Source organism: Anser cygnoides, chromosome 15, assembly GCF_040182565.1.
Source record: "Anser cygnoides isolate HZ-2024a breed goose chromosome 15, Taihu_goose_T2T_genome, whole genome shotgun sequence".
NCBI lineage: Eukaryota > Metazoa > Chordata > Aves > Anseriformes > Anatidae > Anser > Anser cygnoides.
Window position 1 is genome coordinate 8422944 of NC_089887.1, and position 20028 is coordinate 8442971.

The following is a 20028-nucleotide window of genomic DNA, read 5'->3' on the forward strand; positions in this document are numbered from 1 at the left end:
TGAGGAAGCCAAAGGCAGACAGTGCAGTCCATTGATTTTTGGTGGGAACTGGTGCATCGTTGCTTAGCCAGATGGGGCTTATTCTGCTATCCTGGACAAACTGATCAAGTTTAACTCTGAACGTGGACGCCCTGGAGTTCTTTTCAACCATTCTAAATACACTACTTGTGGAGTTTGATTCCTGCAAAGGAAGCCCCACCTGTGAAGGCTGTACTACTGTTCACCTCTGCACAGTCCACTGACACCAGTAATGAGCTGTGAAAATCACGCTGCAATTCCCCAAAACCTGCTGTACCCTTTCAGCCTGACAATCTGGCACCAGAGAAAACTGTGACAACTCTGCTGAGGAACTCGACAGGCTATTGATTGTTAACAGCTGAGGCTCTCACCCGCACTGTTGTATGTAAACTCTCTGTTATTGTAACATCTCAGCATCATCTTTGTTTGGTTAGTCAATGAAAATGTCTAGAAATACATTTAATATTTTATAGCTGTATTTAATTTGTAAAATCTGATTCTTGTGTTTAAACAAATTAAGCTAAATCTATGCTCGTAAGGACAATTTGATTAGATGAAGGAGCATTTAATTTCCCTGTACGTAATCACAGTGCAATCTGATACAGGTTCATCTGTAGTCTCCATGTAAGATCATCAGATCACATCGGCACAGGCCTATGATGTTCAACTAATTAGTGTTTACTTATACAGCTAGAATGTGGTCAGATTTTTCAAAGTTGCATTTCTAAAAATGATTAAAAGACACAGAGGTACCAGGAGAAAAAAGACAAAACTCTATTATTCAAAAACGTGAGCCGTTTGTATTTCTAAACTGATTATTAGGCTTGCTTAGAGTAGTTTTCACTTAAGGGTGCATTGCCAAGAACTACTTGTCTAATCAGAACTCATTGGTACTTGCCTTTCTCAGGTATTTGTAAGGTACAGCAACTGCTTTCACAAGCTTTTGCTGATGAAGAATTAATTTTTCAGGATCATGAAATGTAAATTCATGAGACAGAACAATAAAAACTTTTACCACCTCAACGAGAGAGATAGAGTTAGGCAACGCTCAGCAATTGATATCTTGATGAATAACATTCAAAAGAAAGACTAAGGTGAATAACTCAATTTTCTACAATCAAACTCCTTTCAAACCAATGGAAATACAAGTTTCTAGGACAGATGCTGGATAATTTTCTGTACCTAGAGAGCAAATAAGAATTTGGTATCAAGAAGCAGAGCAGGCCAAGTAATTCTCACATCTTTGGTTCAGTGGTAAACCAAGCCAAATCAGACCAGCTATTCATGAACATCAACAGCTTTCTTTACTTTCTTTCCAGTAACATGAAAAAGGTAAATGACTGCAACTGATTTCAAACTGAAATACTTCATTCACCTCAAAACAGAAAACAGCAGAATTCTTTTGGTCAAATAAAATATTTGGAGTTAATATGATTCTTGTCTTAAATTTAAATCAATACTCAAAAATTATTTTGTTTCAAAATGAAAAAGTAAAATCTTTTGATTTTGACAACATCAGAATGTAATATTTTATTAAAAGAATGCTGTAAATGCAAAGCTGCAATCATTTGGAGTGATTTTTTTCGATACTGGTGTTTCTTGTAGGGGGATTAGCAAATCCAGAAACTTGTATCTGTGGGGCTTGGAGTTTCTCCTCATCTGAACCACTGAAGTGGCACCATGGCATAGTCTAGTTTGAGTTCAAAATTTTCTCCAAGGAACTTCTACTCTAGACATCTGTAAGGACATTTCCATTGTATGCGAGTGTCTGCAAACATACTGCTTTGGTCTGGCTGTTACATTTGTAGACATCTAACCTTATTTTTTCATTCTGCTGTCATGCCAGGGTGGTCCTGAGCAGCCTGGCAAAGTTCACAGAGGCCTTAAAAAGCTGAGGACCTTCATGCCCACAGCCTCACTCCCTCAGTGGGGACCTGACTTGAGAGCATGTAGCCATGTGAAGTGTGGACTTCTCAGCAGACTGAGACCTTGGTGAAACCAAATTTGACAACAGCATTTTGTTCTTTCTTCTTCTGGTAGAAATCATAATAAGCAAACTTCTTGCTTTTATGGGGGATTTGATTTCCTGTGCTTACAAAGGTTTCTATGTTCCCCTCAAAGCCCACGGGATTGTGCTGGAAGATAATTTTCCTTTGTATTTTAAGACTGTATGGTAGGAATCCACTAGGAAACAAGCAGCTGCTGGACACTGTTGCTCTGAGACGGCCAACAAAAGCTCAGACACTAATGATGAGCTTTTGATCTGCATCTTAAATCTAATATTTGAATGTGAAGGTTGAACTTGGCAAATTACCCCTTCTGTAACTGATCTTTTCAGTAATGAATCCTTCTTACACAGATTTACTTACAGTCATTTCATTTATAAATTGTGCTCATTTTTATTTGTACAGGGGGACTATTAAGACTCATACAAAGCATTAGCATAATAATTGGTTTTACATCAACAACATCAACAATCTAAAAAGCCTTATGAATAACTGAAAACAAACTCACCTAATTGCTGCTCTATTTTTCATTACAGCTTTACTCCAATTTTTTGTATTGTGGAAAAAGAGATGAAGTCATAGATCACTTATAAAATGTTCCTGCTCAATGGACTGGCTAAAATAACACACGAAAAGTCACAAAAATTGCCATCCAGCAAATCTGTGAGACCATGTTCCAAACACATTCTGGAAATGTGTTAAGGACTTCCAGACATAAAGCTAAATATTAACTTTCTTACTAATGCAAGCAAAGCAATTTTATGGGCTAAAATACACACAACACTATATATATGTCTATATATACACAGACACACAGTATGACTGTATACCTGTAATATTGAGTACACACTGTAACTTTCTACAACTGTTAGTTCTCATTGTCTATGACAGCATCATACATGAAAGGATCATTCCTCAATACTGCAGATAATCTCAAATTCTCACTGCATTTACCTCAGAGAGACTGTTAGAACAAAAGATGGGGTCTCATGCTCGTACCTCTCTCAAAAGTCTACTATTTCAAAATAATATTTAGTATACATATTGCTTGTGCTATTTAGTATTCTTATACTATGTGTAAGAATATTCCTTACAGTTTAAAAACTCCCCAAAAAATCACACTTGAACTTTGCATTGAGAATTCCACTCCTGGTTTGTGCTTGGAGTACAAGAGATACTCCATCAAAAGAAGGGAAAACCTACACATGGTTCTCATCCTACCAACATAAATGTGGATTTTGAATCTTGCTGAAATAAAACTTCTAGACCTTTATCTGTAGCAATGCATTTTCAGGACTTGTGCTGCCATGGTCCCAAACAAAAAACGAACAAGCAGACAAAAATTGATATAACCACTAAGGGGAAAAAAATAAAGAAGAACCTCTTCCCAGCTGAAACTGAAGTTTTGTCTCTTTATAAAACTTCAAAGGAAAGAAGTCATTTAAAACAACTGGAATCAGTTGTTTTACTTGTCTCCTATCCTTAGAACAGCTGTGTTGCCCATTCTAAACACACTTAAAACACCACAGAAAGAGTACAGGGCTACTTATCTTCTGAAGCAGGGGGAGAAGACCACGGAGTCCCAAGAACACAACAGCTTCTTCCTTATGATCCAGTTCTGTTTCTTTGAAATCCTAATATAACAGTATTGACTTTGCAGAAGTTCAGCAAAATATGCGGAGGCACTGGCAGCATTAACGCCTGGGGGAGCTTGATTTGCAAGCTTACCATAGCAATGTACTTCTGTAATAAAGTCATCATGTTGCTTCCATAGGCTTTGGATGAGAAGCTAAAACCTCAGGAAATAAGCTATCAGAAAGCTAACAGGAAAAATATATTCAATACAGAACACCTTTTCAGATGCAGCTATTACATTATTTTATTGTCTCTAAAAATAACATTAAATTGAAGCTGGGCTATCACAGGACTGGAAAAGAGGCCTGAAAGACAAAGGCTGGTCTACTGAAAACAGTATTTTTCAGCTAGAATGATACAACCCAGTCAGATTTCAAACTTCATGGTTCCAAAAGACAGCCATGTGCTGGAGAGAGATTTTGCTTTCAACTGCTTGCATCTGTAAATCCATGTCTCCAAAATCATTCTGCACAGATTAGAGGAAATTTATTGGTGATTCTCTGGATCTTGGGAAGAGGACAGTTAAACAAACCATCTACCCTGAATACAAGACAGAAGAGTATAATGAACATCAATAATTAAGAGGTTGCTGCAGCATGGAGCAGGGTACCTCGCAGACTACAGCAGAATGAATAACCTGAAAATATGTTTGACTTTGATCCTAGCCCATTCATGCAAAAAAATGGGTACTAGAGAACAAGAAAGACCCATCTTCTAGAGTCAGCTAAATAAGGGATTGCAGTAGGTCATAGTTCGAGCACTGAAGCCTGGCAAAAACTATTCTAACAAGACAAACTTGAATTTTGAGTCAAAAGACTCCTGACCCCACTGAAATCAGTGGTAGAACTGTTATGGTGGGTATGGTACAGTTTCATTTAGACCTTTTCTAGGCTTTTAACTTTCCCAACTCTCAATTTAGCTGCTCGATTTTTGGGCCCTTACAATTTAGTGATGGAAGGAAAAAAAGAAAAAAAAAAGCAATCCCACCAACCCTCAAACATTCCTGGAGTTTAACGGCCCAAACAGCTAATTGCAGTGCCAGGGATAGTTTCTAGGGTCTCTGAGTTCCAACGCATACACCTGCTTATGATTATACTTTTTGCATCTGGCTGAGCATGCAATAGTAAAACAATGTCTGAAACCAAGCAGAAAGATCTAGAAGAGGCAGGGTCCCTGGAAGGTCCAGCAGTATGTGACTTTTAAGGGAAACTGAACTGGGTATAAATAAGAGCTTGAGGCAGCGATGAGTGACGTGCCAAAACAACTGCATTTAAGTAACTCATGACTAGTTTTACAATTATGTAATCTATACTTCTATAAATCTTGGGAGTGAAATAGTGAAAAGTGTTATGAAATCTCTGTGAAAGACTAAGTAGCATTAAAAAAATGAAGTGATTATCAGAAAAGAACTAAGTAAACATTGTATTTATTGACGATTCCTTTCATTTCAGCCGTTGCTGCTACATAAACTGTTTATTGTTTCATTGACATAACCAAAGTGTTTAAGCTCAAGAAACAAAATGCTTTATTTTCTCAAAATTAGCATTCTCCAAATCTCACTTTAAAACAGCGCAGTAGACACAGAACTCCAGGCAGTGAGACAGCTGTAGAAGACCTTCTTTCCTGCCCTGAGATGCTGCTGTGTTCTGGCGATTTCCTCTTATTTAATGAACACAAGAGGCCCACTGAAGACATTTTCATGATTTAATGAAAATTCATGCCAGAAAATAAAGTCTTTGAGTATATAAAATCAAAAAGCCTGAAGATGAACAGCTAAGAACTAATACAGCCTTAAAGCTTGGCCCACTATTGCATGTGCAACTGAAGGAACAGTATGTACACTACCGTACATGTTTCTTCATAAAGCTAAGAGCTAAACATTAAACTGACACGTGATCATCCAAACCAGATCACAGGAGTTTGTTCACTGGATTCACCTCTACCTACGTTGCAGAGAGAGCCTGGTCCTGCAGCAAGTGGCTAGTATGGCCAAGAGCCATGGTTTGTTCTACAAAGTGCGTCACTTGTCTAACAGCAAACTTTATTTTAAAGACCACCACAAGTGGTACGGGAGTTTTTGTCTATTGCATGTGAAGATCAGAATAGAGGGTGAGCAATGAAGCTACTGTCCATATTAGACAATATTTGCGGAAGAAGCATATGAGACACTGAGTATCAATAGAGGAGTCTTTCCATCAGTAAACGTTAGGAGGACTGCATTCACTTTAGAGCATGTGGCATTTAAGGACACATTTGAACACCTCAAAGTCATGTCTGTCTTTTTCTGCGACTTGGAACTATACGATCTGTATCAGCGATATCTCTTCACTGATTTTGGATGCTCCCTAAAAGAGAAGGATCACCAGCTAAGCTCTTTTGAGCTTTTGGATATTAAGAACTAGAATGGAATTGTATACTTTGTTCGTCCTCCCAGCAGTGCTTCAGGAACTGAACCTGTGGCACTGACAGAAGTTTTGCAAGCATGTGCAAATATCATATTTCGGTATTATCTACAGGTTTTGATGCTCAGGCATTTGACAAAAACCAACTAGGCCAGTTGTAACAGAGAAATATAGCAACAGTGGAATGAAAGAAGTTCTGTTAAGTTCCAAACAATGTTACATCCGTCCCCACTCTTTATTCCTTAATTCATGCCTCTTAATCTTCCCAGTGATTGTCTTTGGCATCTGTTGGACAAATTCCACCTAAATAAAAAAGACAGAAGACAATGTATTATGTTCTCTGTAGAGTTGGTTTTCCAAGAAAGGCATTCAGGATATGTGGAAAACATGGAGGCTTCCCATCACTAAGAATGTCTTGCTTAAAGGATCAAGTCCATGCCAAATCAAGGCAGCACAATGCAAATCTTCTGTAAATTTCTTTGGCTGCCTAGATGGCCAAACATCTGTGTAGCTGCCTCCCAGCTAACCAAACTGGATACTCTAACAGAAGGATGAAGACCTAAACAATATCAGAGGACAGAAATGAGTGACAAAATGAAGAGAAGAGGGATGCTATTGGCACAAAGTCTTTAACCGTCCTTAGTTCCTACGCATTCTACACGTGTGAACTAAAGCACTGTTAACAGTAATTTTCTTGTAGTGTTGGGTTTTCTGAGAAACATGAAGTGCATCCTCCTGGACTTTCCTCTTATATGTAAACTGTGAGGACCATTGGATAAATATTTACTCAGACTTGGTCAAGTGCTACCCCTGAAGTCACTGGAGAGTGCATGGTTAAAGGCAAAATGCAAAAATGGAGAACTGCAATTGTGACCCTGACTTAGAACATGCAGATCTAACTAGGATATCATACAAAGCCTAGAAATATTTGTGAGGTTTAAACAAATACTTTACACAAACTATTGTTATTTAGGAAGATTTTTCTGGAGCCTGTGCTCTAGCTGATCCCCTACCACTGTCTTTTTCAGGTGAACAATGAAAATCCACATTATAATTCTCCCATGACTTATGGAAGGGTGCCCTAATTTAGTTTCTCCACAGAAACATTTACCTTTCTGGGATATTTATATGGAGCAGTAGTTTTCTTGACATGCTCCTGCAATTCACAAGCTAAGTGCTCCCGGTCGCTGGATGAAAAGGTGGCAGACAGGACCACAAATGCTTTCACAATCTGTAAGACAAGGTCAGCAAGAGTGATCTGGCACTGTCAGTTTTTAAGAGCTGATACATTGATTACCAGTAAGTAGTCATAACATGCAAGAGGTAGAAAGAGAAAAACCAGCACAGTGTATGAAATGGTTGTGCCCAGCTTCTGCACATGTACATGAAAAAGGAAAAGTTTTAAAAAAAGCCTTTCCTGTCCCCATTACAGAGAAGGAGGATTTGCTCCATGGTCTCAGGGGGATGTAAAGAAGACAGGGGTAACAAGAAGTGTCTCAGCAGAGGCTGCCCAGAAGCTGAGGGACATTCTATTTCTCTGAAGTTCACACTGAGGACAGTAGGACTGTATCATCCCAGTGCAGGACTGTGCTTTTCCCACACAGGCAACCCAAGTCAAATGTTAGGGCAGTTAGAGTATAACTTTGAATATACCAAGACAGCCAGAAACAAAAATTTCAGTGTGTAGAAAGTGCTTGATAACAAGCAGGTCTGATGAGGGGAAAGCAAATGTCACTGTAATGCTCTCTACAGAGAAGACCCTCTTTGAGATGAACAAAAATTAAGAAGAGCAAAGGCATGTAAACAGGAAGAGGTTTGCCTGTCATCCCAAGTAGGATTATCCATGATGGCATGACTGCCTTACAGCTGTACATTACAGCAAAGGAACTTTGCTTTATATAGCTATATATTTAAACAAACATATTGCTTCCCCCATTGCTGTTCAGCATCACTACCTCTCCTCTGAGGGGATCTGGACTGCTGACAACAGCTGCTTCTGCTACTGCTGGGTGTTCCATCAGCGCACTCTCTACCTCGAATGGCCCAATGCGATACCTAGGTAAGGAAAGAACAATGAAGGATTTGATTTGATGAGCTGGAAAAACAGTACTAAATGTTTTGGCTTTTTAAAATTTGCATAGTGGAAAAAAAAACAACTACAGCTAATTCAGGCAGAATGGGAAGGCTAGCTGTATTACAAGGTAGGAGCATTTCATGGTGATCATGTGGTAGAGGACTGCTGGCAGACAAGCAGTGGCTACCTCTCCATCTCCCCCCAACTCTCCTGGTGGCTCCTGAGCTGTGGCTACACCAACCCCGATAGCTGGGGTCTGCAGTACCTGCTGATGTCACATTACGGTATCACATCATACAATACCAAATTGTTTCATTTCAACATGTTTGCAAGAAAATGTTTCAATGCTCTTTGATAGAGGTGTCCTTCAATTTCAGCTAAAAAACAAACTAGATTAAAATCCCTCCACTGCCATTGGAATTTTTCACTGTGTTGAAACAGATGAGATGTTGCAGGGGAAATTGTTACAGATACATGACCAAGATGACACTGCTGGTCTATGGAAAACTAATAATAGATGTGAGCATTCATAAGGCAAGTGGACAATGCATTTCACAAAATCACTGTGTCAGAAGCTCACCAGAAGTGTAACACGTAAGACTATACAATAGCAGATTTAGAAAGGAAGCATGCAAACCAACCCTGAAGAAATGATGATGTCGTCATCTCTTCCAATAAACCAAAAATATCCATCTTCATCCATAGTCCCTCTGTCCCCTGTGACGTAAAAATCCCCACGCTCGCTTTCAGCAGTTTTCTTAGGATTATCCTTGAATTGGTTTACAAAGTCATTTAAATTTTTAGCATGTATCAGCTATGCATTATGCTATAACACATAAAATGCTAAATTAATTGGAACATAATTTTTTCAGTCAAGGCTCTTGAAGAATTTTACTGACATTGCTACAAAATACAATAAAACAGGTTTAAAAAAAACCAAACTGACTCTTGAAAAAAAATTAACTCAATCTCAAATAAATTATTCTCTTTGCTTTTCTAACATCCACCAATCCAAATAAGTGAATTACTCGGTTTTGCTCTAGATTTCTTGATCTTTTGGTCAATCCTTACCATAAATATTTATCTAGCTTTTCAGATAGTGTACAGTGAACATATGGTACTCCTCAGTGAGATCATGGTAAGTGGGGAGGATGTTAGGGAAATGATTTAGGCTGGGTTTTCAAATCTGGGTTTTAAAGTTCTGGACCCAAAATCTGAATCAAAGAATAGGATGAAATGAAGTCTGGATCACATTTTTTCCCCTCTGTTCTCAACAGCATCTTCTCAGATTCTCTCTACTAAACCAGATTGCTTCTACAGGTCAGGACTGAAAGATGGGTCAGCAAACCTGAAAACTGGTGAAAAATATCGGGCCTTTATAATCCCTAAGGAACTGGAGATATTTTGGGGAAGACTGCTGTTTTGGAAAATACTTACTATATATTCAGAGAACAAACCAAGTGGCCTTATAGGTTTGCTTCTGACAGCAATTTCCCCCTGTTGTCCTGGAGGCAGAATATTAGCATTTTTGTCTACAACCTAGAATGAAAAACAACATGTACTTGAGCCAAAAAAATAAACAACCCCCCAAACTGATGAAAAAAATCTAAAGAGTACCCAACAAACCTGAACATCAAAAAGGGGAGCCGCCTTTCCCATTGATCCAGGTTTAATCTTCATCCCCTTAAAAACAGAGCAGATTATTCCCTGAAAAATAAAAAGCAAAATAAAGATTTGTCACAGAAAACTGCTACATTCACATTCAATTCATTAAGTGTATTTTCCAGAATAATCTCAAATTAAGGAATTAAGATTCATAGGATCCTGTATATTAGTGCTGTATGGTAGAAACAAGTAAGATCAAGAAACAAAGAATCCTGTTCCACTAATTGCAAATCAGTGCCTCTACTAGCCAATCTTCTTCCTTACCTTCAAACTCTGCCCTTTTTGCTGTCACTGTCAATTAGAATTTGCTTAATGACATTTAAGGAAATATTAGAGCTCATCCCCTCCCAACTATCCATGTTTCTGGGTGATTCTGTGAGGACAACCGTGAAAATGCGTTCTGTCAGAGATTATCAGTAGAGGTGGTTACTGAAACAATCACAGAAACATGAAAGAATCAACAGTGTTCTTGAAACCAAAAGCATCATAAAGCAAAAAGGAATTACAAATATTTAGCAGAATATTGACACTATAGATGTACCGTTTCAGTCTGGCCATACACTTCATGGATGTCCAGCCCTGTCTGGCTTTTCCATTTTTCCATAACTTCTGGGTTTAGTGGCTCTCCTCCACTCATGCAGTGCTTCAGGTTCATGAATTTGTAACTTCACATGGAGTTAAAAGAACAAAGAGAAACACTTACATCTACCAGGTCAAAGAAGGAGCAGAAAAATAGCATGCAAGTGTAAGCAAATAACTCTGGAGTGCTGCTTATTGGGAGAGTTATTCCCATGAAATAGGGAAATCAAAGGACTCCTGATCCTTTGGCTCCCAATAAAGCAAGGATATCAGTCTTTACTCAACATTATAAAAAAGTAGTAGCACAGGTCGACACACATGGAAAACAAAGAAATTTTTTTTTTCTGAAGTCAGTTGGAATTTAAGCATAAGCCTGTAACTAACCCCAGATCAATTTGCTGAGCCAGGGGCCTGATTGCTGACCCTCAGCGAAAGTCCAAGTGAGAAAGTGCAAGAGAGAAGAAACAAATGGTGCCAGTTCATTTGTCAGTGAAACTGGAACAGAAGATGATGTACAACTGCTGCACCAAGTCAGTCCCCAGCAGTTATGTTAATGCTGACTTTCTAGGATAACAGCCCTTCCCAAAGCACGGACAATTAATGTGGTAATGAAAACTAGGACAGAATTTTACAGGCGCTCAGTTTCATACCCTCTGGGATTTGCTTACAAGTTCAGTAATGAAAAGTCTCAAGTTTCTCATGGAAAACATCAAGTTTCTCTATGTTTGATCATAAAGCTCAGCAAAACTCACAAATCTTGTATGACTGTCTTTTCATAAAGGATATTTTAAACTGAATTACTACTAGTTAAAAAGCCAGATCTGGGAGATCACTAAAGGGTAGTTAGGGTAGATAATCTCTTAACCTACCTGGAGAGATCATTTTGCACCAGCATGCGATACAATGTTGGAACACCAACCAGAGTGTCAATAGGGAATCTGCAGAGAGTCTAGTGAGTTAAACAAGATGACATATGAAGCTCAGACCAAAAAAAATCTGCTTTGTGTAAGTACAGTACACAGGTGATGTACAGTAGGGGACAAACGTAGCTCTCCCTTCCATGCAAGAGCACCAGATACTCTCTGTTGGGTAAGAAACTCTCCTACACTTGGCATAACAGGCTGAGAATCACAGTATGTTTGACTGGACAAAATCCCATGCTCACATCCCTACATAGCACCCAGACTGCACAGCTGGAAGCATGGGCAGAATAAGCCTGTCTACATTACTGGGATGTTTTCACTTTCATCTTGGCCAGTACAGAGAATCACTTCAGATTCAGTTTGCATTAATGCCAGGCAACATTACCTCCACAGTGACTGGAAATATATGTAAGCAATTAGTACTGCTTTTGGGATGATTTTCACTCGTGCTCACCAGCTATGAGCAAAACATATGAGGGAATCTCAGGATTGGCCCCTTCTGTGTATATTAAAAACATGAATAGGGCTTTATGGAAAGGATACAGCATCTTGAATGCAACAGTGGACATAACCCTCAATAAATCTTTGTATGCAGTTAAGAATTATTTTTTGCTCCCTTTCTGCAGATTAACACATATGCATAATTTCTTCCTTACATTTAGGATGGTTGCTGATTCAATCTGTGGGAGCTGATGCACAAAGATGCATGATCCAAAAACCCAGGGATCAAAAACAGATGTCAGTGAAGTTAATATCCAGCCTGTGTCTGCTGTGCTCCATATTACATCTGATGGAGTCAAATCCAACCAGTACCTAACACAGGAGGGAAAAAAAAAGAATAAAAAGGTAATGGTAACTTTTTTTTTTTAATGAAAGAAAACTAAAAAAAAGAGCCATGTCCCTCCTCCCCACCCCTTACACACACACACCCTCCAAAAAAAAACCACCTTCTAATGAGCTACATGGGCACTGGCCACTCTCAGTAAGTTCATCTTATGAGCTAGCTCTGGGATAAAAGGGCACCTAAGGTTTAAGTACATGTTTGTACAAAGAAATATATACACATAAATGTATCATACAGATATGATGTCAGTCATAACATAGGATAGAGTAAGGGAAAGAACTCCAATAAAGTGAATTTACACTAGGGAGGAAGATAGAGCTGAAGCAGAAGCATGCATGGACGCTGTGTTACACACCAGATATTTCAGTTCTAAGTCTGCTGAGGGACCAGGATGATCCGTGTAACCAACATAAACTCTGACTCTCTTCATCCACACACATAACGAAACTTTTTATAGCCCAAACAGCATGATATCTTTCGGTACTGCACGCTAGAATATTCCCAGCTGATGGCTGTCCTTTGAACCACTCTAAAGAAAGGCTAGGAGATATTCATTGGAACATGGAAACACTGGGGCTGATCCTATCGCCTGGAAATCTGTCAGCATTTCAAACCCAATTGCAGAGGAAGAAGGACTGTGGCCATACAATTGAGTATTTCTTACTCAGTAACTTCTCATCAGTTCTACTACATGCAGCTCCAATTACCTCACATTCAACCAGGCTCAAACCTTTCATACCTTTCACTTAACAGGGGTCTGAAACCAAGACTACCATGGGAATGTTCAGTCATCTTTGGAGAACCTGTGGTTCCACTGGTGAAGAAGATATTCACTGAATCTTCAATCCTTGTTTTGACACAGGAATGGTCAGCAGATTGGTTTCTTTAAAACACAGAATGCAATTGTGACTTCAATGGTTACTTTACACAGGTTCCAGAATCTAATGATGGGTTACGCATTGCAACTTCTATTTCAAATAATCTTCACAGAAGCTTTTAACCAAACTAGATTAAATAATGTCAAGTTATGCTTTCCTCAGTGATAGACTTTCCCTTAGAAAGAAGAGGATAGAAACTTCCTGGAATAAGACTGCTGTTAGTAAACAACTGCTGTTAGCAAACAATTCTGATATGAAAACAACAATCAGGCAGTCATGCCTACTAAGCCACTAAGGCTTAATGTTATTGGATAAGTATTTTCAGTTGATGAATACTTCTAAATGAGCACTTGTGGAGAACATGTCTACTTTCTGCATCATGACTGCAATGTCACTAATGCATACTCACTTGTACAGTTCACTGAAGTTTAGCCATCCCTCCCTACTGCCTTTGGACACGATCAGCTTGGTTTTCAGAAACTGGCACTCAGAAGCCACTGAGTCTACTGCGGGAGCCACTGTATCATCAGTAATGATGCACATGGCCTTTGAAGCCTGGAGTCGATATAATATGTCTTTGGCTGATAATTGGGACGTTCCTGGAATTAAGACAATTCCTGGAAGAGCAATAAAGTTAGTTTGGGATAACGTTTTTTACATCTGATCCTTTTCTAAGAATCTAAACTACTAACTATTCCCAAACCAACCTCTAAGATGAATTTGCCCTGACATTCCCAAGTCAGTTAACAGTGGAGTAATGCAGCTGCTGTGCTCTCCTGTAAGAAATGAATTGTGGACCTGTCTGCTGACCTCCATAACTCCCCATCTTCTGCCACCTCCATGATTCCAGGTCACCCATCCTATGGCACCTAGTGCAAATCCTTCAGGACTGCCTGAATAATTGGTAGCTATGACACTTGCTAGATTATTAATTTATATTACTTCTCCTTTATAAACAATTCTTGATCCTCTCAGATGATTTAGTTTATTAACCAGTTTTACCACTCTCAGATATGCTCACTGACCTGCTCGCATACAAGCCACATTCACCAGCCACCATTCTGGGATTCGTGGCAGGACCACAATAATCCTGTCGCCCTTTTGCAGTCCACATACTTTAGTCAACACATTAGCCACTTTCCGTGACAGGAAGCCCAGCTCCTCAAAGCTCCACTTCACTTCTTCTCCTTTTCCACTTATCCACCAAAAAGCAGAGTTTGATGGTCTTTTTCCAGCCTGCAAAACATAGGGATTCAAAACAAAAACAGTTTCTTCCAAAAGGTCATGGAATTCTAAAGCACAAATATCTGCAAATTATGGAGCATTCAAGTGTTTCACAACTTGCACATGAGCTATTATTTCCCTTTTCCCTTTTTTAATGGGTGCAAGACTTGTTATTGATCATGCTCAGATATTCCCAATAAACTGCCCTTTTCTGAATCTGAAATGTTTACCAGCCTGAGTGTCTCCAGACTCAAGTCCTAGTCTGAATCCTATTTCAGTTTAAGCTTCATGCTGAGCATTAATGCTCCAAAGAAGGTAACACTTAACATGCAACACTTGACCTCATATCCATGATATTCTGGATGGAGTTGTGGAATACTAATACACAGAAACTGCACAAACAGAGGACAAAATAAAACAGGACAATGCAGTATAACAGGACTAGCATGAAAACTCAGAGAGGAGTTAACCAGCTACAGGGCAGAATCTACCTTGGAACAAGGCAATTACATATTTGTGGGAGAAATTTCCCTGGTATGCACTATTATTGTTAAGCTACCCTTATTTTTATGATGCGAACATCTAATATTATGGCATGTGGAAAGAATAAGCGCAGCCATTCCAAGGTTAAATCAAAGTCATAAAGGTCTTACTAATGCTTCTTCTACCTACACAGAGAGCACCAAGGGTCAGAGACATTTTTAAAAAATAAAGCAAGCAGTGAGACTCTGTATCATTACCTAATGCAAATTAGTTTTAGCAACTTATTTTTTTTTTTTAAATAAAAGCAAAACATATTTATTTCAAATGAATTAAAGGATCCTATCTGCACAACAAAAGATCATCTACCTTTTCAATTTCAGACCATTTGTCCAGTACATCACTTGCAAAGTTAAAGTACTTTGGTATTTCTTGTTCGCCCCGCCTGACAGCCTGATACTGTGAATACACATCAGAGGCAAGCAGCTTGGGGTGTCCATGGAAAGTCCTATACAGAGGTTTCTGAGTCCACAAGGATTTTAGAATTGGTAATTTGAATATCTTCATGGCAGAAGAAGATGGATGTAGATGCTGTAGACTACACAAGAAAGGTAATGGAATTGTTGCTATGAATCCTGCAACAAAAATGATGAAAAAGACAAGTATCACCTCGAAATTATCCAAAGAAAGATGATTCAGTTATGAACAGATTAATTATTAATGGAAGTCACTTAGGCGATTCGCAGCAAAACTGATGCTTCTAATAATTTCATTAAATGCAAAGTTCCCCAGCCTGCTTTCTTATATTTTGTATGAACAGCTTTTTAAGGACTTAATATACCGTCCTCATCTGGTATCTTTTCTGTAGCTTGGCTGAACCTTATAGATTCCCAATGTGCTCTTTAGGGCTGCTAATGGCCCACAACTCTCTTTAGTCAAACACAACATCAGCTTGTTATTGTCTACATTATAAGAAGGTTATTTGTTTTTACACCACTGCACTCAGTAGCTGATTCTCTGAGACTCCTTTTCCTTCACAAGAAACTAAAGGATATTTCCAGTTTCTTCACTGTAAATGCCCTCCCTTTTCCACCTGTACTCACCATAATAATCCTAAATGCTCTCAAGTCCAGTGACTTTCTTCCTTTCCTTGACTTTCTTCCTCTCCATTGCTATTTTTTCTTTTTTTTTTCTATTTTTTTCCCATCTTTATTGTTATTTTCAGCAGTCCAGAAGATTGCTTCAGAACCTTGCCAAACTGTCATTTTAATGCTATTTAGAAGCTTCTGTTAAACATACACGAACATTTTGAAGCATGGAGCAAAACCTGGTTTGTGTCTGGAAGAGCCTGCAGTCAGAGCAGGAGACAGTGGGGTCCTGGAAGGCTACAATGATTCTAAAATTGGGGCCCATCTATCGATTTTCCATTTTCAACTGCTACATGCAAATTACTAGGCTCATTACAAGCTACGGTGAATGACTGCTGATATACAGGTTATTTTCTTCCCTGTTCTTACAAGGATGAACCCATCTATCAGCTAGGAAAAAATTATAAATAAGCTCTTGATTGAATTCTTTTACATGTTAAATGTCTGTGGCCTGAGCAAAGCTGCAAAGACAGTGAGCTTTGCCCTTTGTCCCACATTTTTAAGTTAGTTTTGTATTCAGCACTCTAGTTACCTCGTCCCATATCCTCAACCATAACCACTTACCTCTGATGCACTGATCATGGTTTTTATAAAAAACTTTATTCCCCATGACAAAACAACTAATTTAACAGTGGAATTATTTCAATTTTTCTTCGCAGAAGCTCTTACAATAATAGTTAATCTTCCTATGAGGAGAATGAACCGAGATACCTGTGACTTTCACAACTTAATCTTTTCAATGATGTTTGACAGCATAAAAAATTGTGTGGACCAGATGCAGAATGTTTCATCATCTTGTTACACTTTGTGATCTTTGATGAAGAAAGAAATCTCATGAAGATATTAGAATCCTTCCAGATATGCACAAATGAGTTACTGGATATAGGCCGTACAGGAACTGTCGTGTACTTACACAAAACCTGCTGGAGTGTAATGCATGATCATTTCTGCCATGAAAAAAAACATTCAGTGACTGGTAATATCATTCTGGTAAAAACACTGCTGGGAAATAGCAATACCAGAGATCCTCAAAACAGTTACTGATTCTTCACTTCTAATTTGCTGAGCGAAGGCGAATTTCACAAAAATATTTAACCCAGTACATTTAACTCATTGCCTTTAACACAGTAGAATAAGCAAAGAGGCAAGGCGGAGCTCAGTGCCTGGAAGTCAGCACAGTCAAAGAGAAACATGCTCTTGGCTCAGCGGCTGACAGGAAGGGCTGAGATGGCGTTGCAAGAATTCCCCTGGGAGGTCTATGTTTGCTTACCCCCAGCAGGTCTGCCCGGCTCCAGTAATATCGGTTCATGATTATCAGCAGGGTTCCAGTATGAACAGAGTTACCTGCACCTCCAGAACCATCAACAATGTGGAGAACCAGACTGGATAAAAACAGAACAACTTGAATCACACTAAACATTTCGGTGACCAAAAAGAAAGTGCTTTGCTTAGATTTACAAAGCTCTCTCAAATAAAATTTGAATACATTTGAAAGACTGTTTTAAGAGAATATATAGTAGTAGCTTAAAAATGTAATTTTTCTGGAACGTTGGGTCTCCCATCCCCACCCCAAACAGATAATTTGGTAAAACCAACAGTAATTCATGGTGTACTCAAGGCTACACTGAGACTGTGGTAGAGAAATCCTGACCAGTTTTAAATAATCCTGTAAGGTATCATTTGCTCCAGAGGAAAAAACACTTGATTTTATATTCACCTCACATGATTCTACATCCTTAAGTGGCATCTTTTTCAGTAACAGTAGGTAAAACAGTGCTCAACTCAACAAATAAATCCATTAAAATCAAAAGAACTAGGTTCACAGCAGTAAGGGGAATTTTTCCCTTGACAGTGAGAATCAGGTTCCCAAGGGGGTGTTTAATATACCGAATGGAAAGCAAAACGGATTGAAATCCAGCACATGCATTCAGATAACTACAGTATGTACCCCAGAGGGATTGTGACAAGCAACAGGAGAGCCATGTCATCTACTTCAGAATCAGGATTATTGAGCAGAAATTTAGAATTTAAGTGATATCTACATTTTAAATCAAAACCCTATTAAAAAGAACTGGTGGAAAAACTTCATGTAAGAAAAGGTTTTACTTTACTTTACCAGTGTTTTACTGGTAAAATATGGACTTTTAAATATCAAAAATGGATATTGGAATAATATATTTTTTAAAATACATTTTTAATTATTTTTCTTAAGAAAACATCCTTCAGTAAAATTACCAAGCTTTTTGTTAAATATAACCTTTCCTTGAGGTTGTGACCGCTACTGTTAATAATGATAAACAACTGATCTACTTTAATTCCTGTAACAGAAAGGCCTAATTATTTTGATTATTATTTTTAATAACATAGTAAGCCATTTTTCATTGCTCATTCTGCTTTAATTCTATGATTTAGTTAAAGCCTATAGATCTAAGAGCATTGTAAAGACAAAATATACACCACAACTGGTAAAGAGGAGACTGAGGACATTTAGGAACAATGTTCAAGACAGGAAAGGGTATTCAAAGCTAACAAAATGAAAAAGATTTTAAATTCAGGGTTCCCTAGTGGTCTGCCAAAATTTATGTGAAGTTTTACTGAGAAAAAGCCTTCAACAGTTCTTAACACTTTTACCTGCAAAATTAAAAATGAAAATGAAACAAGAAAATTGAGAAAAGGGCCCAGTAATGACAAAGTCCTCTGAATAGCTGCTAGAATCAGAAATTATTTTTCCTGATTTAGTACCAACTGCTTCTTCTCAGTGATTAGCACCACTGAAAATTCAGACAAACATGATTTACTGACCTGTTTGCTGTGGACACTACTGAGGATCTACTCCAGGCAGCTCAATCTTCAGTGGTTCATTCAGCTTTCAGGACATGTTTCCCAAAGAAGCACTGGGAAGATTGGAGATGCGAAGCCTGGACACACTAATCAAGAAGTACTTGGAGTGAAGCCCTTTCTACTTTATCATTTGCTTCTTTTGAAATAATGAGAACAGAACATAGTACAAAACTGACCAGGCAGTACAATTCTTTTCCATGAAGTAACCTTTTTCTTGTAATCATTTACACTGTTGTAAATTGTGTATAATTTGCACCTTAACCTGAAGCACTTTGTATATTCTCTTCTCCTCTTTTAACCATTTATGTAGATCACAAATTCATCAAGACAAGAAGTAGTTGAAGTTGTCTTTCTCCTTCCATCCAGAAAGAATTTGGGAATATTATAGTGACAGTTTTTAAAGAGGGAATATCACTTCATCATTGCATATACTCATTACAGGTAAAGATTTTTTTTATTAACTTATCATTTATTTGTAATAGTAAAAATTGTTGTAACTTTTTTTTTTAATAAAGCTGCTGTTTATATTAATTCCAGTAAAAAATTAAACTTTTGTACACTCTTCAGTCTCTGCCTTCTCTCTTTCATTCTTCATTCATAATTACTTGCATCTTCTTCCTTCTGAAAATTTGTAGGTCAATGGTAAAAGTGGTTCTAATATCACATGTCCTCAAGTCACGTGAATGTTACCTCCTTTTTCTCCCCCCATAGCTTGTTCTTCCATACATTCTCTTAGTGCTCTGGGTCATGATAACATGCCAAGTCCAAACACTGCTATGGCTGGTATGGATGATGGAAATTTTCTCTTCTCCTCCATTTCCGTTAATCTTACGCTTTTCCCCACTCTTTGTTCCTTAGAACCTTTCTCTGGATTTTCCCAGTAGCTGTCTTTGGCAGAGCCTGAACAAATTCCACCTGAATGACAAAAATGCATGCTCACTTTCAGCCAAGCAAATTCTGATTAATCTTTGAGATGCAAGGAAAGACATACCAATATTATAGACAGAGTAAAAAGCTGGGAAGCTGCACAGCTTGGGGGTGGGATGGTGAAATTCCTTACTACACATCTTAGCTGGGCTGCACAGGCAGTAATTGCAGGGGCAAGAACCACAGTCCTGAAGGTGTGTGTGCTTCAGCTATTACGAAAGCAAATTATTGTTGTTTTTCAACTCCTTTGATGCCAGCAGGAATTTCTACTTTGCTTTGGCTCAGAGTCTAAACAGAGCTCAAGGAAGGAATTGGTAAGAACGAATGCCTTGTCCATCAGAATCACTGTGAAAATCTTGTAATTCATGAAAGTAAGATTAGTCC

General features: G+C 38.4%; 2 protein-coding genes across 29 annotated transcripts in view; both read right to left on the minus strand.

Moving 5' to 3' along the window:
• Positions 1–5069: 5069 nt before the first annotated feature.
• On the minus strand, positions 5070–18818 carry LOC106033478 (acyl-coenzyme A synthetase ACSM4, mitochondrial-like). 5 transcript variants are annotated; one of them, XM_048060638.2, is made up of 14 exons: positions 18679–18818; positions 15098–15326; positions 14050–14260; positions 13434–13641; positions 12886–13029; positions 11959–12115; positions 11249–11328; positions 10342–10465; positions 9762–9842; positions 9573–9674; positions 8777–8904; positions 8017–8116; positions 7173–7292; positions 5070–6364 (listed from the first exon to the last, which is right to left on the minus strand). In XM_048060638.2, exons 2-14 carry the CDS (start codon positions 15293–15295, stop codon positions 6278–6280), a joined length of 1740 nt encoding a protein of 579 aa, XP_047916595.1. In that variant the 5' UTR covers positions 15296–15326; positions 18679–18818; the 3' UTR covers positions 5070–6277. The 5 variants fall into 5 exon arrangements, 4 of the variants coding, with proteins under 4 accessions (XP_047916595.1, XP_047916580.1, XP_047916586.1 ...); XM_048060623.2 differs by having other exon boundaries at positions 15098–15363; positions 18679–18815; XM_048060629.2 differs by lacking the exon at positions 18679–18818 and adding an exon at positions 17147–17261.
• Positions 15866–20028, minus strand: part of LOC106033474 (acyl-coenzyme A synthetase ACSM4, mitochondrial-like) — a 206934-nt gene continuing 202771 nt past the window's right edge. For all 24 annotated transcript variants that reach the window (XM_066977917.1, XM_066977919.1, XM_066977929.1 and 21 more), the window contains 2 exons: positions 18679–19632; positions 15866–17258 (listed from right to left, as the gene is read on the minus strand). In XM_066977917.1, the coding sequence (XP_066834018.1) occupies positions 19546–19632 (87 nt within the window). In that variant the 3' untranslated portion in view covers positions 15866–17258; positions 18679–19545. The remainder of the gene's footprint in view (positions 17259–18678; positions 19633–20028) is intronic.

Bases quoted from the DNA above. Each gene is read 5' to 3' on its own strand.
- LOC106033478 (XM_048060638.2), bottom strand. From the start codon at position 15,295: ATGAAGATATTCAAATTACCAATTCTAAAATCCTTGTGGACTCAGAAA. The intron at 9,675-9,761 runs GTTTGTTGGGTA...TTTTCATTCTAG, and splicing joins CTCCCCTTTTTGATGTTCAG to GTTGTAGACAAAAATGCTAA. The intron at 6,365-7,172 runs GTAAATGTTTCT...TTTTTTATTTAG, and splicing joins CATATAAATATCCCAGAAAG to GTGGAATTTGTCCAACAGAT.